Raw genomic sequence first — 25,724 nt, 5'->3', positions numbered from 1 at the left:
CCGCCTGTGCATTCGCGACAATAAGAGGAGGCGTGCCGATCGAGGTTAGGACTCGTCTCCGATTGGCCTCAGTCACTTCCCCCTCCCCGTGGCTTCCGCTGCTCCGCCCCTGGCGGATGGACTCGAAGCGGTTGCTAAGAAACACTGTAGGTCGAACAGGTCCTCTGCGCATGCGGAAGAGGAAACGCCTTGTACTTTCCGTGAACTACGGTGTCTCGGTAGGGGCCGGGGTTTGCTCGAATGGCGGTGCAAAAGCAGAGTGGCTTGAGTCAGATCCCTGGCAGGTAAGTGGGCGCAGCCGCTGACCTCGGCGGCGGGGGAGGCGTGTGTGCGGCCGACTGAGAGGCTGTTCCAGGGCTTAGGATTGCGGAGGCGTCAGTCCCCAGGAAGCCAGGAGAGGGGCGCCTTGTCCCGCCGCTCTCCTCAGAGCTTTTTAGACGCGACTGCCGGGTCCTGGGCTCCTCTCTCGGTCCCTGAGGCTCCGCTAGCTCCCAGGCTGGGCGTGCCTCGCCTATCGTGGCAAAGAGGACTCTCTGTGGGGTGACGGTAACGCTTCAAGGGCTTTCCTGCCAGAACAGCGACCCTCACGAATTCCTGTGAATGAAAGGGAAAAGAGTGGAAAGTATGGGAGATGGACGTGTTTATTAAGTGCATTTTTTTCGTTTAGCCGGTATTTACCCTCCGGTCACTGTTCTAGCCGTTAGGGAGACAACGGTGAACGAGATAGGATAGATGCAATCATTTGCCCTCGTCACTTTAACAGAGAGACCGACAAACACAAAATTATTTATCAGATAGGGATAGGTTATGTAAAGAAAAGCAGAATAATGGGATCGAGATTGGCTAGGGCGCGATGGCTATTTTAGATAGGAAAGGTCTCTGAGGAAGTGACATTTGAGTATCGATCTGAGTGAGGAAGAGCTAGCCATGCCAAGAACTGAGGGAAGAATTTTTCAGGCAGAGACATCAAAAGGGCAAAGCTTCTGACGCTGGAATAATCTTTGCTGTTGACAGGAGCTGCAAGAAAGAAGGCCAGGTAGTCAAGCAGCGTAAGAGGGAGCATGGTTAGTAATGAAGTTGAGGGTGGGGGAGGGGGGGTGCGACAGGCTGCGGATCTTGCAAGACCTTGTAGCGGGTGGTCGGAAAGTTATCGTATCTGTTTATGTTTTGAAAAGATCACTGGCTGCTCAGTGGAGAAGACTGCAGCGGGGAGTGAGGTTAAGGCAAATGTGAAAGACTGTTGCAGTAATCCAGGCAGTAGTTGACATTATCTTAAACTAAGCCACCCAGTACACCAGACGTTTGACTACCACCGATGTCCTCAAAGAAAGGCCTAATTGTATAAAGGAAGTATGCATTTCAACGTATCAGCTGTTTTTGTTTAATAAAATATATTAAGATGTTTTGTGGCAGATGGGGTCACTGCAAACACTTTAAATTGATATCCTCGTATTTTATTGTACATTATCATTCATTTATCAAGAATACTAGTTTTGGTGCCTTCTACATGAGCTACTTATTGGCTTAGGTGGGCAAACTGGGTTCAGGCCTGCCCAGGGAAGCTCGTAGTCAAGCATAGGGGAACCAAACTAGAAAATAGTTATGGACAATTCAGTGAGAGAAATACTGTGTATAGGCTGAGGGAGCACTTGGCAGGGCCCTCTAATCCTGACTTGGATATGTGGAGGGCTCCCCAAGACTGGAGGTTTCCTAGTTGAAGGTTGAGAGTGGGAGGGAAATGGTTGAGTGTGATTTAGAAAGAATGGGCCAAGGAAAGCTTGGGAATCCTTAAAGTGCACAGAGTTTCTGAGGCCCTCAGAGAAAGCCTGGAGCTAAGTTTGTGGGGCACAGAGGTGAGAAGACCCCAAGAGCCAGATCTCAAAGGACATGCTAAGCCATGTTCAAGGATTTGGACTTTATCCGAATGAAAGTTGAGATGTCTTTCAGAAAGAAGTTGGTGTAGGGTGGGCGAAGAAACAGCCGCTTAGCACGGACTCTGTTGTGGTTGTCCAGGGTAGGAGTGGTGTACTGTAACAGTGGCAGTGAGGATAGAGAGAAGTGAGGTTAGGAAGGGTCCAGGAACATAGCCAGGTTTCTCACTTGGGTGACTGTGAGATACAGGTGCCGTACACTGAGATGGCAAGTTTGAGAGGCCATAGACTGAGTTGAGTTTGTATTGAAGGTGCTGTGGAAACTCCGAGTACAGCTCTCCACTGGCATTTAGATACATGAGTGTGGAGCCCAGAAGAGAGCTAGACCTAACTGTGGGTTCTGAGTTGTTAGCATGTAGATATTAATTGAAGACATTGAAAGTCCCTGAAACGTTTAAGGGACTACAGTCAACCCTCTGTATTCAAGGGTTCCACGTTCAACCAACCTCAGATCAAAAATATTTGTAAAAAGAAAAACATTCCAGAAAGTTCCAAAAACCAAAACTTGAACTTGCCACCAGCTTAGCAACTATTTATATACCATTTATGTTGTATTAGGTATTGTAAGTACGAGATGATTTAAAGTATAAGGGAGGATGTGCATAGGTTCTATGCAAATACAATGCCATTTTATGTAAGGGACTTGAGCATCCACTGATTTTGGTATCCCGGAGGGGTCCAGAACCAGTCTCATACCCAGAAATGACTGTAGAAGGAAAGGGGTCCAGCAAGCGTGTCTGAGAAGGAATCTCCAGAGAGGAAGAAGGAAGTCCAAGAGAAATTGACTTGTCAAGGATTAGTGTGTGTTTAGAAAAAGGCAAAAATACTTTTAATGGAAGGACTACACAATTATTATCTGTGTGAACATGTGCCCGTTTTTCCTTTAAAGAATATACCCGTTTGGCCAGCAAGTCTACTGATGAAATTGTAAGCAGAAGCCCCTTTTAAGAAGAAAACTTGAAGACTTGCAGGGGGAGGGGAATGAAAAGATGTATTATAAAGTGAGAACCCTCATGCATGATAGAGAAGGCACTGAAATTCTGTGGATTGATGATTAAATTAATATTCACATCTGGTGAGCCCTAAAGACTTCTTTCCTTTGTCCTGTGTAAGGCTTTTCAGAAAATACAAATTCTTAAAAGAACATTCTTGCTAAACATTTGCTTAGATTAGAAAAAATTAAAGTTGTGTATTATTAAAAGCCAGGCTGCAAATTATACAAGAAAAGTTTTTAATTACTTCTGGCTGTTCCTTTAAACCAAATCCACCCAGAAAGTATCATATCTAACTGTATATTCAAAAGAATATACAGTGCAAAACTCTGCGAGCAGTTTCCAAAGGGATTTCAACAAGAGCCTGGAACAGAGGTACTCTATTTGGAGGTAACTTCATAAAAAAACTACTTTGAAGGCTACTACATATTTTTGGTGTATAATTTCCAATTTTTAAAAAATTAGGGCTTCCCTGGTGGCGCAGTGGTTGGGAGTCCGCCTGCCGATGCAGGGGACGCGGGTTCGTGCCCCGGTCCGGGAAGATCCCACATGCTGTGGAGCAGCTGGGCCCGTGAGCCATGGCCGCAGAGCCTGCGCGTCCGGAGCCTGTGCTCCACAACGGGAGAGGCCCGCATACAGCAAAAAAAAATAAAATAAATAAATAAAAATAAGCTATTTTTTATATCTTTATACTTTCAGCAATATTTCATAACTTTGAATTTCTAAATTTCCCTTCCTCCTTGAAGTACATAGCTGAATTATAATTAGAAACCAGTTATATTCAGACATATTAAATGATATTACATATTAGCAACTTCTGATCTTTCAATTCTGCCATGATTTCTTACTGGTTTATTATAAAAACAAAATAACATCACAAAAAGTTTGGAAAACAACTTACAATACCTCAACTTCAGTACCACCACCAACTGTATTTTTTTGGGGGGGGCGGTACGTGGACCTGTCACTGTTGTGGCCTCTCCCGTTGCGGAGCACAGGCTCTGGACGCGCAGGCTCAGCGTCCATGGCTCACGGGCCCAGCCGCTCCGCGGCATGTGGGATCTTCCCGGACCGGGGCACGGACCCGTGTCCCCTGCATCGGCAGGCGGAATCTCAACCACTGCGCCACCAGGGAAGACCCCAACTGTAGTTTTGCATACTCTTTTTGTCTTCAGACATTTCACACGGTTCCAACAGTATTTGTGCTATGGGGAATTCCCTGGCAGTCCAGTCGTTGGGACTCCCACACTGTCACTGCGGAGGGCCCAGGTTCGATCCCTGGTTGAGAAACTAAAATCTCACAAGCCACATGGCGTGGCCAAAAAAAAAAACCTCATGCCATGAATTTCTAGACTTTATCTGTGCATTCTGTGTAAATAATTACTGCTTCCTTCTTGGGAACCTGGATTGCTACCTGACATCCCTAGTACTCTTGGTTTCTGGAATTGCGTAGAGGCTTTAGGAATCTCCTGGTCCAGTGATTTTCAAATTTTCGTAGCAGTGGGACTCCAATGTAAAAAAGTCTATTAAAAGTGGTATTTTACTAGTATGAATGTAAGTTATAAGTTCAGTTTTATAACGTTTACTGATTATAGAATCAGGCAGTTTTGAATTCCAAAAGGAATGAAAGGAATGAATAAATATGTGAATAGTTATGGAGAACACATTCAGTCTTAAAGCATCCTCAGCACCCACGCAGTTTGGATAGTGTGTTTGCAAAATGCTGCTTCAACCAAGACATGAAGGTCTATGAGCTGCTTAACAGAAACTGGTATCTGAGTTGAATCCTAATTTTTCCTAGCTTTTCCACTTCTCTGGTCTTTTATTTTTCACTTGAAATCCTTTGGTCAGGTTGCAACAATTTTTAAGATTACTGACAGATACAGTTATATCACAACCAGGGAACATGGTATTACCACACTTTCACAGAATGTGCTACTAGATAATTCTAAGTTGCTTTCTTGTATTGGTGCTCTCAAATTTGATAATTCTTAAATTATAACTTTTCATTGATTTAAAAGTTTAGATTGCATAATATTTTTTAACAAGTTAAAATTGATTAGATTTCACCAGACATACTTCATTTTCCATTCAGTTAGGTGATATCAAATTCACACAAATGGAAACACTAATTTTACAACATATAAATGAAATAATTCATGATCAACGCTTATGATGTTTTAGTTCATAAAACCCTGACTCAACCTGAATTGAGTTTATACCCTGCATGGAAGCGGACTTGATCGTTGGAAAAATGCTCAAGCCCCACTGCAGCAACTCTGATTCAGTTGGTGCCTAGGGCTCAGGCATTTTTCCTAGTGCCCCAGAGAGTTCAGTGTGTGACTGAAGTCAAGAATCACTGCCCAGGAGGCTGTGTCTTAAAGCACGCAGTATTGGTGGAGAGGGTAAGCAGGTTATGCCCTGATGACAGCAGACACCATTCTTGGGACTGCAGGGAGATCGGGACCTGTGTGTTGTAAATAGGGCCATCAGACACGCAGTCCCATCATCTGCCTTTTAGCCTAACTTTGTTCAGCAGTACCTGGCAGGAAAGGAGGATGGGGATGGATAGAGAAATTCCGCTTTGACCTCACGGTCCCAGCAAAAAAAAATGCTGAAAGAAAGGAAGCTAACTACTGGCTCTTGAGCTTCTTGTAGCCCTGATTCTGCTAATTTAAGGGATTTTTTTCCCTCAAGGGTAGTTTTAATTTGCACTTTATTGTGACTTCAACGTGTGCAGCTCGAGCACATTGTTAGGTGTGTAACACAGTAAAGACTGAATGAGCTCAGAACTCAAGCCCTGCTATAGATAGTACTGCATTTATAATTATTGACATGAAATTTTTATTGTATTTTAAAATTCATAAGTTAAAAATTACACAGCAGTTAAAAATTTTTTTGAGATCAAAACAGTACTAAAATGAACTTTGGAACTGATTTTAGGATTATTTTGGACATACACACTACTCATGGACACTAAATGAATGAAGTTAATAAATCCCTGAGAACTTGACTGAAGCAGAATATTCAGCCATGAACATATTCAATAAATATTTGTTAATACTACTGTGTACCTGGCATTGTGCTAGGAGCTGGGGAAGAAGTGATGAACCAGACTCCTCTTAAGGCAGGAGTGTTACAAATTATTGCACAGATAACTTAAAGTACAATTGTGACACATTCTGTAAGACAGCAGTGGTGCTGGGAGACTGAGAGTATCTCAGGAGGACCCAACCTTGATGGAGAAAGTCATTAGTTTCAGGTGAGCAACATAATGATTCAATATTTGTATATACTGCAAAATGATCACCACAATAAGTCCAGTTAACATCCATCTTCTCACATAGTTACAGATTTTTTGTGTGATGAGAACTTTTAAGATCTACTCCCTTAGCAACTTTCAAATATACAATATTGTTAACTATAGTCACCATGCTGTACATTCCATTCCATGACTTACTTATTTTTGACCACCTTCAACCATTTTTCCCACACCCCACCCCCTGCCTCTAGTAAGCACCAGTCTGTTCTCTGTATCCATGAATTTGGGTTTTTTTTTAGATTCCACATATCAAAGAGATCATATGGTATTTGTCTTTTTTAATCTGACTTATTTCACTTAGTATAATGCCCTCAGGGTCCATCCACATTGTCACAAATGGCAAGATTTTGTTCTTTTTTTATGGCTGAACAATAATATCTATATCTATAGATATATAAATATATAGATATCACATTTTCTTTATCCATTCATCCATTGATGGACACTTTAGGTTGCTTCCATGTATTGGCTATTGTGGATAATGCTGCAGTGAACATAGGGATGTATATATCTTTTCAAGTTAGTGTTTTCACTTCCTTTGGATAAATACCCAGAAGTGGAATTGCTGGATCATATAATAGTTCTAGTTTTAATTTTTTTAAGGGACCTTCATACTGTTTTCCATAGTGGCTGCACTAATTTACATTCCCACAAGGGTTCCCTTTTCTCCACATCCTCACCAACACTTGTTATTTCTTGTCTTTTTGATAAACAGCCAATCTAATAGGTATGAGGTGGTATCTCACTGTGGTTTTGACTTGAATTTCCCTGATGATCAATGATGTTGAGCATCTTTTAGTGTTACCTGTTGGCCATCTGTATGTCTTTGGAAAAATGTCTATTCAGATCCTCTGCCCATTTTTTAATCAGTTTTTTTTTGTTTTTGCTATCAAGTTATATGAGTTCTTTATATATTTTGGATATTAACCCCTTATCAGATATATGGTTTGCACATATTTTCTCCCATTTTGTAGGTTGCCTTTGCATTTGCTGCCTGATTCGTTTGCTTGCAATTAATGGAAACAACCTAAGTATGTGTCGATGGATGATAAAGAAAATAACAAAAACACCAAGCTCATAGATACAGAAAACAGATCGGTGTTTGTTAGAGATTGGTGGGGTGGGGGGAGGTGGAGGGCAAATGAGTGAAGGGGATCAAAAGTTACAAACATCCAGTTATAAAATAAATAAGTCATGGGGATGTCATGTACAGCATGGTGACTATGGTTAATAATACTGTATTGCATATTTGAAAGTTGCTAAGAGAGCAGATCTTAACGGTTCTCATCACACAAAAAAATTTTTGAAACTATGTTGATGGATGTTAACTGGATTTATTGTAGTGATCATTTTGCAATATATATATATATAGAGAGAGAGAGAGAGAGTCATTATGTTGTACACCTGAAACTAATATAATGTTATATATCAATTATACCTCAATTAAAAAAAGAATCTGGTAAACGGTGTCTTCTATTTGCGCCTTTCTTAACTTGCCACTCCTTTAAGAAATGGGGGAGGAGCATTGTTTTTTCTCAAAATAAATCATGTTCATTCATTTTTTTTAACAATTTCACACCATAAATAGAAGTGCAAAGGAAGTAAAAGGAAGGAGTGGGGTGGGCAGGGCCTGGAGTCATTCCTGCCGTGTGTTATCTTGTTTAGCAGGGCCACCTGGGGCGTAGGAAACACTGACAGATGTGCACTGGGGATTATTACGGAGACAATCATTTAACTTAACCCTCCCAGCGTCATTATGCCCTTGAACATGGAAGGAGACTGAAGCTGAGGTGGTAGCTTGCCCCATGGTGACCCTGATGTGGTAGAGACATATGACTCTAGATCCCAGATCCCAGGTTCTTACCAGTATACCACGTTGACAGAAAAACACTTTTAAGTATTGTCTTAATCATACATTTTATCTTTTATCTATAACTTAATTATCAGGTTTTTTCTTTATGCTAAAAAAAATGCCTGACCTGGATCAGAGTCCTGCCAACAAGAGTTTAATAGGAGGACGATTTACAAACATGAGGCAGGGTCTAAGTGTTCTTAGTGTTTTAGCAATAACCTGGAAACTTGTTAGAAATAAAAATTTGGGGGCCCCATCCCAGAACTGCTATATCTGAAACTCCTGGGGTAAGGCCTGCAGTCTGCTTTTACGTGCCTTGGCAAGTGATTCTGAGGCAGCTAAAACTTGTTTTAAGGAAATGAGCAAGGGATGGTGTACCCTGGGGGCTGGTAACTGCCAGTACCTGCTCTAGGCCTGGAGGTAAGTAGAAGGAGCCATTCCTGAAACTGGAAAGAACAGTCTCCTGCTCTCCCTCTCCCCCCTTCCCCCCCCCCCATCTACTACAGGAGCATGTTGGGACGCAGAGAAAGGGGAAGAGTAGAACTAGCAGAGCGAAGGGAAGGTGCCTAACACAGGATGTGCTGTTGGAACATATCCTTCCCCCTCTTGTCAATAGGGTAGAGAGGTGCTCTTGAAATCAGAGTTGGCCAGCTATGATGGCCCTGATGGTGGACATGGATGATGGGAACCTCTGTCCTTTCATCTTCTGGGCCTTCTCAGTGCCTTCACTGCCCTCTCAGACTTTCCTAATCTTGGCACTGCCACCCAGGTTCCCCGCCCCCTCCCAACTTTCTGTGGAGTCTAACCAGACCCACTTTAATTTTTTGGACAAAGTAAATGCCATCTCAGTTGGGGGAAGGAACTGGAATCTTAGAAGCAGCCTTTGTTTAGAGTGCTTCAACTTCTGCCTCAAGAATCACAGCAGCCTTGTTATTGGAGAGAGAGATTAAGTAACCTGTCTGGCTGTGGTCAGATTTGAACCTATTGTTCCATTAGGCCAAAGCCCAGTATTGAGAGATTCTAGTCACTTAGCAAACCATTAGCTTCTCATAGAAAGAAAAGCAGTTTTTTACTTTACATACTGACCATGAAAGTAATTATTTTTCTGTATTCTGAATTTAATGTAGAGTTTATGTAAAAAAAAAAACTCCCTAAAAGTAATGTCATCTTTTTTTTTTTTTAGACAAAGGAGTAAATTACTAGCAGCTTGTTTTCTGATAATTTTAAAATTAAGTTGTGGGAGAATGTCTTCTAGTGAATAGACTATGCACTTAAAAGCTCTATTTCTTAGAAATACTTTTTAAGAAAATATTTTTAAATACCATTCTCAGTTTTCAGTCTAGAAATTTTTAAAATCAAAGTTCTAATGAGTTTACATTTATATTTTAGTTGATATTAATGAAGTCTTATGCATATTGTTGCTAAGGATCAGAAGGCTGATGCCTATAGCTGAAATTGTTTTTTTTTAATTTAACTTTTTATTTTGAGCTAATTGTAAATTCACGTGAAGTTGTAAGAAATAATACAGAGAGATCTCGTGTACCCTTCAACTAGTTTCCTCCAATGGTAGCATCTTGCAAAACTGTAGTACAGTATCACAACCAGGATATTGACATTGATACAATCAATCTGCTGCTCCAACTCAGATTCCCCTTTTACTTCTGTTAATTTACGTGTGTGTATTTAGTTCAACGCAATTTTATCGCATATATAGGTTAGCGTGTTCCCCATCAGTTCTATTATCACAAGGCCATTATGACCCTACCCACCAAGTGGGAGGGGCCCTCACTAACCTCTGGCACCACTGATGTGCTCTCCAGCTCTCTAATTTTGTCATTTCAAGAATTGAACCATACAGTATGCAGCCTTTTGACATTGGCTTTTTTCTCTTAGCATGATTCCCTTAAGGGTCATCCAAATTATTGCATGTATCAATAGTTCTTTCCTTCTTATTACTGAGTAGTATGGATGTACCACAGTTTATTCATCCGTTGAAGGACAACTGGATTGTCTCTAGTTTGGGGCTGCTGTGAATAAACCTACTACGGACTTTCACATACAGGTATTTGTGTGAAAATAAGTCTTTATTTTGCTGGAATAAGCGCCCAAGAGTGTAATTACTGGGTCATATGGTAGCATGTTTAGCTTTTTTGTTTTGTTTTAAAGACTATATTTTTTAGAACAGTTTTAGGTTCACAGCAAAATTGAGAGGATGGTACAGAGATTTCCTGTATACCTTCTGCCCCCCCCACATGCATAGTCTCCTCCATTATCAGCATCTGCAGATGGGATACCACAGTGGTACATGTGTTACAGTTGATAAGCCTACATTGATACGTCATAATCACCCAAATCCATAGTTCACATTAGGGTTTACTTTTGGTGTTTTACATCCTATGGGTTTAGACTATAATAGACAAATGTATAATCACATCATTGTAGTATCATTCAGAGTAATTTCACTGCCCTAAAAGTCCTGTGCTCCATGTATTCATCCCTCCCCTCATCCCCCAACTTCTGGCAACCACTGATCTTTTTACCGTCTCCATAGTCTTGCCTTTTCCAGAGTGTCATATAATTGGAATCATACACTATGTAGCCTTTTCAGATTGACTTCTTTCACTTAGTAATACGCTTTTAAGTTTCCTCCATGTCTTTTTCATGGCTTGATAGCACTTTCTTTTTAGCATGAATAATATTCCATTGAGTGGATGTACCACGGTTTATATATATTCATTCACCTACTTAAGGATATCTTCATTGCTGCCAAGTTTTGGCAATTATGCACGTGCAGGTTTTTTTCTGGGCATAAGTTTTCAACTCCTCTGGGGAAACACCGAGGAGTGCAGTTGCTGGAACGACGTGGTAAGAGTATGTTTAGTTTTCTAAGAAACAGCCAAACTGTCTTCCAGTGACTGTACCATTCTGTGTTCCCACCAGCAATGTAGAGTGGTCCACTTTCTCCATGTTCTGGCCAGAATTTGGTGTCACTAATTTTTATTTCAATCATATTGATAGTGGTATTTACTGTGGTTTTAATTTACATTTCCCTAATGGCTAATGTAGTTGGACATCTTTTTGTGTACTTACTTGCTCTGTATCCTCTCTAGTGAACATGTCCATGTCTCTTGCCCATTTCCTAATTATTATTATCTTTTTTAACGTTGAGTTTTGAGAGTGCTTTATATATTCTAGATACTAGTCCATTGTTGGAAATGTGGTTAGCAAATATTTTCTCTCAGTCTGTGCTTATCTTTTTGTCCTCTTAATAGGGTCTTTCACAGAGCAAAAGTTTTTAATTTTGTTGAGGTCCAGTTTATCAGTTTTTACTTTTATGGATTGGGCTTTGAAGGCCAAGTCTAAGAGCTGTTTGCCTAGCGTTGGATCCCAAAGATTTTCTCCTTTTTTTTCTAAAAGGTTAATTTTAAGTATTAAGCCTGTGATCCATCTTGAGTTAATTGTTGTAAAAGGTTGAAATTATTTTAAATGAAGTTAAATCAAAGTCTTAGTCACTTCTATTTATACTGCCTTTAAACTGTTGATGAACTGATATCAAAGTATGATAGTTAGGCTTTTCACCCTGGGTTTGATGTAGCTACTAAAAGTAATTTAATGTAAAAATCAATCAAATGGGTGTCCTAATTAATGTTTCAACCTTTGGTTGCTGAGTATCATTTGAAAAAATTAATTGTAGTTTGCACTGGGAAGTTGCATAGTTGGGAAGTTGTATAGTAATTGCCCTTGATTTTAGAATTTGTGCAGCATGTAGAAATGATTCTGAGGATCAGTATTCTGCTTTAAGTTATTGTGGGAGTACCTATAGAAACTGTTCAAGATTAGGCTGTGCGAGTTACTCCTTACACTTAAGTTTATTAGAGAACTTCTATTCACCCATTGCCCTGAGGCTTTGGAACATCAGAGGAAATTTGAGAAGGGGCACTGGCTGTGAAATTAGACTTTCTGGGTTCAAATCCTGATTCTGCCACTTAACTGGCTCTGTAACTTGATCTCTTTTTGCCTTAGTTTCCTTATCATAAAATGGGTGTGGTAATTAAGTACCCACCTATTACAGTTGTTATGAAGCTATTACTCACTTAAAACAGTTTCTGATACATAGTGGGCGCTCGATAAACTTCAGTAATTATTATCCCTAAATCATTGATTTTATGTGAAGCTGGGTGGGGAATATATTTTTTATATTAAGCATGATTCTATTAGGATTTGACTGCAAAATTCAGATAGTTTACAGTCCTTAAACAATAAAAGAGAGACTTTAAACAAATTTTGTGTTTGTAATGGGCACCCCCTTAGGCCCCCTGACGTGGGAATTCACTTTCCTTTTCCAGGAGGCATTTTCTGAAAGAACTCTGAGAAGCACTGCTCATTCACTTTTCCTAATTAGGTCTCTCCTAACGTTTGTGTCCTTTACAGGCTAGACAGATCTCTCTCATTTATCCAGGATAGCTGGCTCCACAGCCTCTCAGCATTCTGAGCATCCTTCTCCAGACACTTCGCTTTGGCGATGTCTCGTAAGAGCTTGGTGTCGGAGGGGTATGCCTTCCTCCAGACCAGCATGGTAATGCAGGTTGAGATGTCCCAATCTCATAGCAGCCACTACGAGGAAAAAAGTGTGGTTGGTTAATCCCCTAGTTCGTTTTTTCAGAGTTTGTCCTTTCCTTTAGTGCTATGATTGCTTTAAAACAACAACTGCAGTTCTCAATTCTCAGTGGGTTACCATAGACATTTGTTTCAATGCAGGTTTCTTTGGCCAGCATTAATATTTTAAAAGACACTGTAATTAGGAAGGGTTTATAATAGTCACAGTAGAAGCAGCCTAGCACCTATTGTCTTCGTTCATTTGTTATCTGCCTGGCATTTGTGACCCCTAGCTGATGCTTTTGTTTTTCTTTCTGTCTATAAAGCATCATTTTGACTCTTTGTATCTTCAAGTTTATAACTTTTCAATCTGATTTCTCATAACCACTCTTATCAAGGTCCTGGGTCCCACCGTGATAGAAAACAGCCCATCCTTCCCTCCAACCCCCCCGCCAAACCCCCAAAATGCTTTTTTGTTTACCTATTTATTGGCATTCACTTTAGTTTTGTGTGCTGAAATGATTGAACCATTTGAAATGGGTCTTTTTATAGGTTGAAAAATAGTTGAAATAGCAGTTTTATTCTCATTTGTGGTGAAATTTAAGGACTTAAGATGTATAGGAATATTATTAGAAGTATTTTTATTGCTATAACATTGAAATAAAAATAATTCCATTTGTGGTTGAAAATTATATTAATAGAGTTGAGCATATAATATTAAAACCTAATTAGATAGATTTACTGATTAAATTAGTTTTAAAATAAAAAATATTGTCACAGACTATTTTATGTAATAGGATATATATAAAAATGTCAGTAGTTTTATTGGGAAGAAATGTTATAACTAAAATATAAAGTAAAATAAGTATGATGGAATTCATCTTCGAAGTAGAATATGAAAACTAATTTCTAGTATGTGACAGACAAAATATACCAGACAATTAAGGAGATGATTTTATTCAAGTATTGCAACAGGGAGGATGTATATTAATGGAAAACCTCTCAAAGAAGGAAAAAATGGGGAGTTTTATAAAACTAGGGAGTCAGTAAGGAAGGGTGAAGGTGGCTCCTATCTGGAAATACAGTCAGCCCTTTCTTGGAACACAGAAGGTTCAGTGCTTCTTAACCATGGCTGCTTTCTGGGAGCACAGGGCTCAGGTAAATTTTAACATTATCAGATGGAACAAGGTTACTGATATTACCGTATTAAGTTATGTTTATAAATTGTGTGAGATACACACCACGGTTTGAAAATAGAATTCAGTGAAAACTTTACAGAAGCTTCATTTGTAACCTTAAAATCTATAGGTTTCTTAATATTTATTTCTGCACTGGAGGACTAGAACAGGGTGGCTTTGTCTTGTAGGGGTGACCAGGAATTGAAATTCCTCACAAGCTAAGCAAGGGGAAGAAACCAGTGGAGAGGGAGGTTTGAAGACCAAGGGCAGGCCAGTAGCCCTATAGTAAAAGGGAGACCCGATAAAAGTGACAGCCCTCCCTATGAGGTCTCTTCCAGTGAGGAAGGAAGGAGGTTAAAGATGGGCATTTATAAGTGGGTCCGGGTAAAGGAGGGAATTTTGTGGATTTTGTTAAATATAAATTTTAAAAGGACAAAATCATGACCCATATAAAATGAACGTGGAACAACGATTTTATTTAACTAGTTAATTAATGAAAGAACTAGACAAATGTCACAACCATTTTAAAAGAAAAGTTGACTTTATATAGAGTAAAGGAATGTTGAAATGAGTTTACCGATGGAAGCAAAACTGGCTTTTCCCACTGCAGGAAGGGTTGCCCCTTCACCAGACAATTATGAGCATGTCCTCAGACAAGAATTATTTGCATTGCTATCAGTCACCTACAATTTACCAAGGTGTAAAATAGCTCAAAGGCAGTGAAAAGACCAAGCCCTAGTAGGATCCGATAATTCCCAGAGGCTCCAGTATTCCATTGAAAGGATATTCAGTAATCTCTTTTGCTTGCACCAAAGTCTTTCATTTTTCCTAGCCACGCTTGCTGTATAGTAACTACATGCTTTCTCTAATATTCAGTTATCAGTTGATTGCCCATTTCTCTGCTTTAAAAGCCATGTCTGATCCTTTCCTTTCTCCCCACTCTTTCTGGTCTCCATCAGGTCAAAGGAGCCTGGGGCAACCAGGATGTCTAAATTTATATCCAGCTGCAAATACAAAATACAATTTGCTCACGTTTGGATTGGTTTTGCTTAACGTCTTGTCTTTTTCTTGGGATGGCATTTAAAATTTTTTAATTTAATGTTATAAATGATAACCAGGGTTTCTTTATATTATCATATAATTTTAAGTTGGGAGTTAATCAGCAATAACCATAATAGTTTGACCACGTAGCAATCTAACTTTAGGTTTTCATCTATAAGTTGAAGGTAAAAGTTAATGAATTTGAGTAATTAGCCAAATGGTTCTCAACCTGGATGATTTTGCCTCCCAAGGGCATGCTACTGGCATCTAGTGGGTGGAGGCCAGGAATGCTGCTAAAACTTCCTACAATGCACAAGACAGCTCCCCCAAAGCAAAATTACCCAGTTCCTACTGTTAATAGTGCCAAGGTTGAGAAACTCTGACAGCCCATTGAAAAATGTTAGAGGAAAGCTAAAGTTTTACTGTAATAAAATTAAAAATAATTTTATGATCTTAAATCTATATGAAAAACATAAATTTTATTTTTATTGTTTTAAAATAATCTTATTACCAATTTTCCATTTTTAGAAATTAAGCCATCAGTATTACCTTTAACTTGAGAGACTAAATGTTTAAGTGGAAACAGATGCCTTTCCCTTGTAATGTAATGTATATAACACTTATATTTTTAAATTATTTTTCCTATTTTAGGTTTTATTGAAGAAACAGAGATTCATCCCATTTCTAAGATTAATATTTACAATTTGGATTTGTCGACCTTCTTGTAAGATATATTTGGCAATCAAAATGAAAGCTTTCTTTGAAGTTTTAGAACAATTATACAGGAAAGTACTTCTTGGAGCCACACTTGAAAATGACAGCCATGATTACATCTTTTATCTCAACCCAGCATTTCCAGATCAAGATTGCTCTACAACCACCTCCTCAGACTGCTCAAACATCCTTGATGTTCACGGCAAGCATCAGCCATCCTCTGTCAATTTGGCTACCCCTTCTGTAGCACCTGTGTGTTTGCAGAGACATTTTCAGATGAACAGTACCCGAGAAATAATGCTCCTTCAGTTAACAGTGATTAAAGTGATGATGACCAGAATATTATCTGTCGAAACTGAATTGCATGCAAAGGAGAAATATAGAGATATAATTAAAATGCTTTTAAAATCATCTGACATCGATTCTAAATTAGTAAGCCCATTTGCTTTTGGTTTTTTTTTTTAAGATCTAGATTTTTAAAATATAAGTTTTAACATTCAGTAACAGTAGGTAAATTTATTTGTTTTCTTATAGACCTGTATGTTCCAAAACTCGGATAAATTGTTATCTCACATGGCTGCAAAGTGCCTTGCACTACTTCTGTATTTCCAATTGAAGGAAAAGGTAAGATAAGTAATCAAATTATGTTACTGTTTCTTTTATAGTTTCTTTAAAATTGCTCTCTGGCATTCAATATTTTATCAATAAAACATTTGCTCACACAATAACGTGTAAATCCACAAAAGTGTAAGAATAGAATAATATGATGATGGCTTATATCAAGGATTAGAGTCTTAAATATGTTGTAAATATTCACAAATCAGATTCTTAACCCAAAAGATGGGTTTCACATCAGAGAGTTCATAACTTTCTTCAGATTGTCAAAGAAGTAGGTGGGCCTCCTTTCTCCCCTCCAAAAAAAGGTTTAGGAACCCCTGCTTGAGACTAAGACCATTTTCACAGGTTTAATATAAATAAATTCTAAGAGTGGTCCTCAGCATAATGAAAAAATATGAACAAATTATCAGATTTTTCTCTTATCTCTGAATTAGTTAATAAACAAATCTAAATTTACTGACTTCTTTCAGCTATAATTGCTTGTTCCTTTCTTAAAATAACATTCTTTCCTGAATTAAAAAAGGCAGTATTTGCAGTAGAAAATTTGGGAAAAGAGAAAATGTATAAAGACCAAAATAAAAATTACATATCATTCCAGGTACCAGAGATAATAATCACTGGTAATATTTTCATGTTCCCTTTGATCTTTTATTTCTATGGCATATTGAATTTCTTGATTTAAGGAATATTAGGATATTTGTGTCCTTGTTTTAACAAATATTATCATACTTTTTTTTGGAAGGGAGTAAGCAATGTTGTATTGAGTTGTATATAATAGGTAATTTGTAATTGTAAAGAAAATATTGTATTATAACTTCTTTAAATTTTTTCTAACTTCTAGATAACATTGAGTAATTCCTGGATTTCTTTTTGCCAAAAAAATCTTTCTGAATATACTGAAAGTGATAAAGTAGTACACTGCCTCTGGATGCTTACCTTTGTAATAAAAGAAATCTTTAAAGATACATGTTCACAAAAAACAGGTATGAATTATGTTTCCCTGTAAACAGTGGTCATTATCTTGTTCCCAAGGAGCATTATAGTTATATAATGAAGAGTAAAACTTACTTTACAACGTCTGATCTGTCTTGAAGTATGAAAAACTAAAGAATTTTGCCCCATATTTTTTGATTGAGGATACCTTTTTAAAAGGAAAAAAAGTAAAACTTCACTATTATTAAAAATTGAAATTAAAGCTTTTCATTTTTATATATCCTTTGCATCATCTGATGTTACTGATATTTGTAAAATGGGTATTAGCCATGGTTATTAGCTCTTACTTAGTCTGTGTATCTTCATTTGTTCATGTTAGAGATAAACAATCCAATCCATTTTTTCATCTTATAAAAGGATAATAATTATAAAAATTGAATTGTAAAATTGCTTTTTAAGAAGTCTTTGTTTTTCCTGTTGCTTATAATTACTATTTTTTTAATCACAGAAATTCTAAAGCAGTTCCTGACTCCTTTTGACACTATTTTTGAAGTCTTTTACAATTCCTTATTTTCTCAGCATTTTGAAAACCACCAAGATACTTCTAAACTAATAAACAGCTTGATATGTTTCCTGGAATTGCTTGAACTTCTTATAGCCTCCAGAATCCACCTGAAGTTACATTTCACTTGCCAGAGGATGTTATTTTTGAAACCTTCTTGTGTGTTCAACGTTATTACCTGGCCTATTCAGGCTTTTGTCAAAAGGAAATTCATCATATTCATCAAAAAGTGCCTTCTCTGCAAAGTGGGTGAAGACCTTTGTCGGGGATCCATCCCTACCTTCATGGCACCAGATCATCCTTTAGATGTGGACCTGTTGGCTTTGGCTGATGCTGTTCTGCAAGCTGTGGATTTGGGCTTTTTGAGGACACTGTCTGTCTATGGAAAACCTTCCTGCTTTGGAGGCGATGAAGTCCAACCTGGATGTGAATGTGTCCCTGGTCCAGATCATGTGATCCTTAGAGCAGCGAGCTTACTTATCATTAGATCCTTAGAAATCAAGTTTCAAAATGGTGCTTCAGCAAATGAAATGAAAGGTAACTCTCTCAAACTCCTTTTGTATGCAAAGTAATGAATTATTTACTGAAGTAAAATTATTCGTAATTATCAAATCTCAGGACTGTAATTTTACAATTTAAGCTATATGTTATTCTAGTTATAATTTATTAATTTTCTTCAAAAAAAGAAAAAACTAGAATTACCTTAAGAAATAAAGTTTCAGTTTTGTGCTCTAAACTGAATTTGCATAGTATAGTTAATAATTGTGTTTAAAAAATAAAGATGCTGTTGAGTCACTTCAAAGTAAGCAATGTAAGTCAATTCATATTCAGATACTTGTAGTATATTATTCATATTTTCCTTCATAAAATTGGTATATCTACTAATACAGATTTTTGACAATTAGGAGTTGAATCGAAACTATTATGTCAGAAGTTATATTGATGAAGAAATTTTTGTATAAAATTTCCAGGATGTTAACTTAGAGTCTAAAGAGAGCCATTTAAAGTATTCAGTGTAGGTGCTCTGTTTCATTTGAGAAAAATGAATAGTAAACGTCTCTAAGCAAGCAGCATAGAGTTTCAGTGAAAGGTCTGAATTGTAAGCAGTGACTTCCCTGAATTGCTTTAGGTAACATTTAACTTGTAGTAACAACATTGCAAGATATAATCCTGTGCAGTTATCATTTACAACACTAGATGGCGCGTGTTATATGTCAAGAATTTTAAATTGCAGTTAAAACTCCTCAAAACCTTTTTGACTTTTGTGCTTAATAGTAGTACTTTCTTTTAATACTTTAAACAATTTTAAACAAACAAAAAAATTTTTTTCTGTTATTTTGAGGGCAAATTATTTTTGTTTGGGTGCATTGTTGCCTCTAGTAACAAACCATGTGACATCCAGTGAAGTGATTTCTGTTGTCTACCACTCATTCATTTATATGCTTTTAGCAAGAATTTATGTAACTTTTATTTCTCAGAGATAATTAGTTATTTGGCAGCGTGGGAAGTAGATGATCTGGCTATACATTTTAACTGTATCCTACTGACTGGGTCATTTTTTTCTCTGAAGCTCAGTTTCCTAATATACAGAGTGGAGATAATCCCTAACTCACAAACTTTTTGAAAGTGTGAATTATGAAAATGAATTTTAAAATACTCTAGATATTATAAATTTTTATATAGGCAAGTTATTATAAATGCATTCATAAACTGTTGCTTGCTCTTTGAAATTTGCATTTTTTTGAAGTTGATTTACAGAGGTTCATGTCTGAGTTACTGACCTTCTTAAAGCCTCACCTTCAGCCGTCTCTGCAATCACACAATCTTTGTGAGTGGTTGTCTAGGGTCTTCATAGAACAAGACGATGACATGCTGGAGGCTGCCAAAACAGCAATGGGCATCTACCTGAAGTTGACCAGGTTCGTATATTTTAAAGTAATTTTATTAACTACATCCCAGGAAAGCAGAAAACATTTTTAATAATGTGTTGGACATACTATTTACTTTCCATCATTAGGGGAAAAAAAAAATCCCTAACAATCTTGTGGTTTCCTTATAAGTTCCAATTCCTTTCTTTAACCCTGCCCTACATGAAAATAGATTACATTTGAGTTCTCATTATGAAAACTTGGCTGGCTAGGCAGATCTAGGGATTAGAACTAGACTGATATTAGACAGCATGGGTTCTGGCTGAGTCACCACCTTTGCTTTACCTGTGTGATCAGGAATAAGTTAATACACTTGTCTAAGTCTTAATTTAATTGATGTTTAAGAACTCTCTTCACCTCTAAGACTAACTTGTCTGTATTGAACTTCTGTAAGGTGATTTTTGCCTTTCTAAAGGTGAGTACAATCTTGTAAGTAATCAAAGGAGCTGTTGTAAATTTTCATTTTAATGTACAGTTGAACTGGGATTGATATCATCTTGAGGCAGATATCTGAAATTGATTATGAACTTACGTTACTGATGACATTTTATACTGATCCTATTTCTGTTTATTAAAACAGCTGTACTTGGTCAATCTTGGGTCAATCTTCTTGTGGCAAATATCTGTAATTGGTAATGAAGTTAATAACTGAAGACCTTTTACACTGTTTCTGCTTCTGCTTTATTAAAACCTTAAAGTATTTGCTTTATTTCCATTTCTTTCTTGGCTTCAGAGAAAGGGATTTCTTACTAATGACTGTCGGTGCAGTGTTGTGCTGCCAGTTCTTACTTGTATTATGACACTGCTGGCAGTGGCTGCTTTCAGACTGTAAGAGTTTGGGGCCAATTTTCAAAAGGTTCTAATCAAGAACACAGAATTCCTGCATGCGATTTGAATTAGGCTTAGAAATGGTCAAATACAAATTCTGTCTGAATGCACATGCCTCGTAGAGTATATCTTAGTTGTATTCAAAGCTGACTTCTTACTCATCAAGAAAGAGGAAGCCTCTGAATTAAATTTACTTTGTATGTGAATTTCTAACTTTCTTAGCTTGAGTTTAGTGTGCTCGCAGAGGCATGTGCTCATGTCACATGTATTTTTTTTAATGTAACTGTATTAGTTAAGAGTGACTGGCTATAAGTGATAGAAATCAACATAAGTTAGTCTAAGCGAAAAAAAATGGAATTTATTGGCTCTTAATTGGGAATTCTAAGGGGTCAAACTGGCATCAGGTGTAACTGTATATGACTCAAACCATGTCATTGATTATTTCTCTTTGTTTCTATCTCACGGCTCTGAATTAATTCTCAGACAGGGCCACCAGCAGTGCCAGGCTTACAGCAGCCTTACAGTTATAATCTTTAATGGTGCCAGCAGAAGTCCTGGAGAGATCTGATTAGCCTACGTGGGTCACAGATTCATGTTAGAATCATGGTGGCCAGGAGCTTGGGTACTCTGATTGGTCATTCTGGGTCACATTCCCACCCCTGTTGAGGCAAGTGTGGAAGGAAAGGAAGGAGGTTAATTCCCACCTTACCACAGGGAATTAGTTACCTGTAGGAGCAAGGAATTCTGATGTCAAGAGACAGGAAGACAGAGGACTTTAATTGGGCAGGTAAAAACTAGAACTACCAAAGTCAATGGATTTTATTTATTTTACTGAATCAGATTTATATGGAGTTTGTGGAAAAAGATTGTTTTGAAATTTTTTTTGTTTTTAAAATAATGCATACATTAAAAAGAAATCTGATAGGAGAATTTATGGTTTGTGAATTACATCTGTCAAAACTTGTATTTGTAAACAGTCATTAATCTGAAGTCTCTGCTCTCTTTGTTTTCAGAGAATGTGAAGCTACTGAAAGCTTGACCCAAGAAAAAGAAATGTGGAACCATCACACACATGAAAATGGCTATAATCCACACTGTATTTTTTTATTCTTATTAAAAAATATAGGATTTGATTCTACAGTTCTTCTTGATTTTTTGATTTCATCAGAAACCTGTTTTCTTGAGTATTTTGTTAGGTATTTAAAATTATTGCAAAAAGACTGGGATAATTTTTTCACCATTTGCAAGTACTTTGATATAACTGAATCTAAAGATAATGTAAATATTTGTTGTTGTATCTCCTCACTTGTCCAAGACAGAAGCAGCAACCAAACAGAGCCTAGTCCTTTGGCTGTTCTTGGTAATCACAGAGATGCTCATGCTTGGGTCTCCTGGGCTTCTGAAGCGTCTTCTGAACCACTGAACCATGCTGTGATGTCTGAGGAGGCCCAGGCCACACTCCAGGCTAATAATCTGTCTCCCCAACGAACTTCTCAAAGTCTGGTAGATTATGAAACCTCTGATGATTCTGAAGAAGAATCCACAGACCAGCGTTTAGCAAACAGTAGACTAACATCTTTACACCAAGAAGCAATGAAGAAAATTCAGGACACAATTGGAACAAGTAGGGATAAAAAAGAACTTATCCTGGAGTCTCAGTCGAGGTCTCTGGTTCCCAAGGAATCTAATACTCCCTTCTCTGTTGATTGTGACATAGGCCCAAATAACATTGTTTCTAAAGTGGGAATATCTTACAGAACAGTAAAGTGCTTTGAAGAGCTACAAGGTGCCATTTATCGTTTGCAGAAGAAAAATCTGTTCCCATATAATCCAACAGCACTTTTGAAGTTGTTAAAACATATTGAGACAATATATAATAGAAGTATGACTCCTTTGTAAAACAGGAACTGGTTTTCCGTAATATAATTGTGCCTTAATGAGGTAACTAAAAAAAAAAAAACAAAAAACTTCAAAAGGGTTTTCTAACATGCTTTTCCTTTGCCTTTTGGAAGCTGCCTAGTGACTGAAAAAGATATATCAAATGATAAGTCACTTGATACAAGTACAGCACTCAAAATTTATGGTAGTTCAACTTACACAAATTTGGGATAGTTATTGTATTACTTTCTTATTGCTGCTGTAAAAATTACCACAAACTTGGTGGCTTAAAACAACAGAGATTTATCCTTTCACAGTTCTGGAGGCTAGAAGTTCAAAATCAAGATGGCTACAGGGCCACACTTTCTCTCAAGGCTCTAGGGGAGAATCCTTCCCTGCCTCTTCCTAGCTTCTGGCCATTGCTGGCAATCCTTGGTATTCCTGGACTTCCTGGACATCACTCCAGTCTCTTTCTCTGTTGTCACATGACATTTTCCCTGTGTGTCTATCTGTATCCAGTTTCCCTCTTGTAAGGACACCAGTCACTGGGTTAGGGCCCACTCTCATCCAGTGTGACCGCATCTTAGCTTAATTATATCAGCAGGTACCCTATCTCCAAATAAGGCCACATTCACAGGTTCTGGGTAGATGTGAATTTGGGGAGGGATGCTGTTTAAGCCAGTATGGCTATTATTTCCCCCTGAGGTATTTACGTGTAATGTAATATGTAAAAAACTTGAATCTCAGCAGTTTTTTAAAGAGAGGTGATTAGCTCTATATGTATATATGTGGTCTACGAACACAAATGTATTCTTTAAAAAGAGTTTTAATAGGTAATTTTCCTATTTAAAATTGTTGTGATATGGATAATTATATTCTGTCTTTTTGAGAGGAGGCAGTAAATTCAAGTTTTCACGTCATTACAGGCATACCTCATTTTATTGTGCTTCACTTTATTGTGTTTTGTAGATACTGCATTTTTTACAAATTGAAGGTTTGTGGCAATCCTGTGTCATACAAGTCTTTTGGTGCCGTTTTTCCAACAACATTTGCTCACTTTGTGTCTTTGTGTCACATTTTAGTAATTGCAATATTTCAAACTTTTTCATTATTTGTTACAAATATAAAACTAATGGATGAGGAGTTGCTTCTTATGGATGAGCAAAGAAAGTGGTTTCTTAAGATGGAATCTGCTCCCGGTGAAGATTCTGTGAAGGTTGTTGAAATGACAACAAAGGATTTAAAATATTATATAAACTTAGTTGATAAAGCAGCGGCAGGGATTGAGAGGATTGACTCCAATTTTGAAAGCACTTCTACTATGGGTAAACTGCTGTCAAATGCATTGCTTGCTACAGAGGAATGGTTCATGAAAGGCAGAGTCCATCAGTGGGGCAAACTTCATGGCTGTCTTATTTTAAGAAATTGCCACGGCCACCGTGATCAGTCAGCAGCCATCAACATCGAGGCAAGACTCTCCACCAGCAAAAAGATTACACCTCGCTGAAGGCTTAGATGATGGTTAGCATGTTTTAGCAATAAAGTATTTCTTTATTAAGATGTATAGGCATAATGCCATTGCACACTTACTAGACTACAGTATAGTGTAAACATAACTTTCATATGCACTGGAAAACCAAAAAATCCGTGTGACTCACCTTGTGATATTTGCTTTATTGTGGTGATCTGGAACTGAATCCACAATATCTCCAAGGTCTGTGATGGATTTATATACTGAGAGCATAACTATATTGCGCTGGTCAGTCTGTCATTAAGACAGTCTGAAATGTTCTTAAAATATGTTTTAAATGATCCTTTTATAGAGAAATATAAGGAGACTGAACCTATCAGACATTAAAATATATTTTAAGGCTGTGTTAATCAAAACAGGGTAGTACTCATTCAGGTAGAAATGGGAAGATCAGTGGAACTAAACAGAGGATGGCTAATCAAAATAACAGATACTAATGTTAACCAAAGAGAAATGCAGAGGTCAAAAACTCTGTTTGGTAACAGAGTTGGGGGTATACATTGGGGCAGCTTCTACATAAATTAAAAAGTATGTATCTTCAAGGATTTTCAATGCCACATTGTTTATAAAAGCGAAAGACTAGAAATAATCTGGTTAAGTAAGTCATAATATATATATTCATAGTATGTATGCTCAGTTATATATACTTGTGGAAAGAATGAGCTGTATTCATGTTTACAGAAATGAAACATCTACAGTTAAAAAAAGTGAGTATACTGGGCTCCCATTTGTTTAAGAAAAGAAGGTGGGGAAGGAGTAATACACACACATTTATATATGCCTTTGTGTGTTTATAAAATATTTATGTAGGAACATATAAGAAAATACTAATAGTGGTTGCCCTGGGAAACAGATCTGAAGTAGAAAATTTGACTTCTCATTATATATCTCTTTCTACTCTTACTTGTTTTTAATTGGGTACCTTTTTTTTTAGTTAAAATTTTTTTAAGGAAAGGAAAAAAACAAACTTGATTCTTTATGTTCCTAAGGGTACATAAATGTTAAATGCATTAAAAGTCATGCTTATAAAGATGTGTTTTTGACCTGTGTTTCTCTATAAGGTTAATAAGGAACATCAGTCCCTTGTTATAATATCTAAAATTAGGAAAAGGCAGTCTCCTATGTATGCAGAATGTTGGCATTTCAGAGACACTACATATATTCAATATAACTAACCCTTAGGTGTAAGCCAATTCCTCCCACCCTCACTGAAGCCCTGCTGTTGGTGAAGGTGACTTGACTCTGGCCATGTGATAACTTTCCTGGCTGTTCAGAGTACCAGAGCTGTCCTGAGGTAGTCCATAAAGGAACACAAAACTAGTGATATTTGCACGATGAGTTTCCAGTCTGTAACTCCACCTCTTCTTCAAGTAAACGCATGTGTGTCCAAGTGACCACTAAGTGTCATGAATCTAATTTATTGTTTTAACTTAAAATACAACAGATACAGCAAAATACGTGTATACGACTTGATGAATTTTCACAAACAACATACCTGTGAAACCAGTATCCAGATCAAGAAACAACGTTACTGGCACTCAGGGGTCCCCCTTGGATCCCCATCCAGTCACTATCCACCGGTAAAGGTAACTATACCCTAAATTGAGACAACATAGATTAATTTTGCCTAGCTTTGTCTTTTATGTAAATGGAATCATAGAGTATGTGTTCTTTTATATCTGGTTTCTTCAACATTATTTGGAAGCGTGTTCTAATTTATTTTTTAAATAATTGCCAAGTAGCTGCATTTCAGCTATTAGTAACAAAATACTTATAACTCCTCAAAATTGTCTATGGCACTCCCAGTGTGCTAGGACGGT

At 37.5% G+C, this 25,724-nt stretch overlaps 1 protein-coding gene across 2 annotated transcripts; it reads left to right on the top strand.

Moving 5' to 3' along the window:
* Positions 1 to 190: 190 nt before the first annotated feature.
* LINS1 (lines homolog 1) lies at positions 191 to 24,919 on the top strand. 2 transcript variants are annotated; one of them, XM_060005513.1, is made up of 7 exons: positions 191 to 284; positions 15,564 to 16,058; positions 16,161 to 16,250; positions 17,086 to 17,227; positions 17,686 to 18,276; positions 19,487 to 19,658; positions 21,509 to 24,919. In XM_060005513.1, exons 2-7 carry the CDS (start codon positions 15,660 to 15,662, stop codon positions 22,392 to 22,394), a joined length of 2,280 nt encoding a protein of 759 aa, XP_059861496.1. In that variant the 5' UTR covers positions 191 to 284; positions 15,564 to 15,659; the 3' UTR covers positions 22,395 to 24,919. The 2 variants fall into 2 exon arrangements, with proteins under 2 accessions (XP_059861496.1, XP_059861497.1); XM_060005514.1 differs by lacking the exon at positions 191 to 284 and having other exon boundaries at positions 15,954 to 16,058; positions 16,137 to 16,250.
* The last annotated feature ends 805 nt before the right edge of the window (positions 24,920 to 25,724 follow it).

Source organism: Delphinus delphis, chromosome 2 (genome assembly GCF_949987515.2).
Source record: "Delphinus delphis chromosome 2, mDelDel1.2, whole genome shotgun sequence".
NCBI lineage: Eukaryota > Metazoa > Chordata > Mammalia > Artiodactyla > Delphinidae > Delphinus > Delphinus delphis.
The sequence above is the reverse complement of the archived record's forward strand: the minus strand, read 5'-3'. Positions and strand labels throughout refer to the sequence as shown.

Coding starts and splice junctions, on each gene's coding strand:
- LINS1 (XM_060005513.1), top strand. CDS start 15,660: ATGAAAGCTTTCTTTGAAGTTTTAGAACAATTATACAGGAAAGTACTT. Junction 16,059..16,160: donor CTGACATCGATTCTAAATTA/GTAAGCCCATTT, acceptor GTTTTCTTATAG/ACCTGTATGTTCCAAAACTC. Junction 19,659..21,508: donor ATCTACCTGAAGTTGACCAG/GTTCGTATATTT, acceptor CTTTGTTTTCAG/AGAATGTGAAGCTACTGAAA.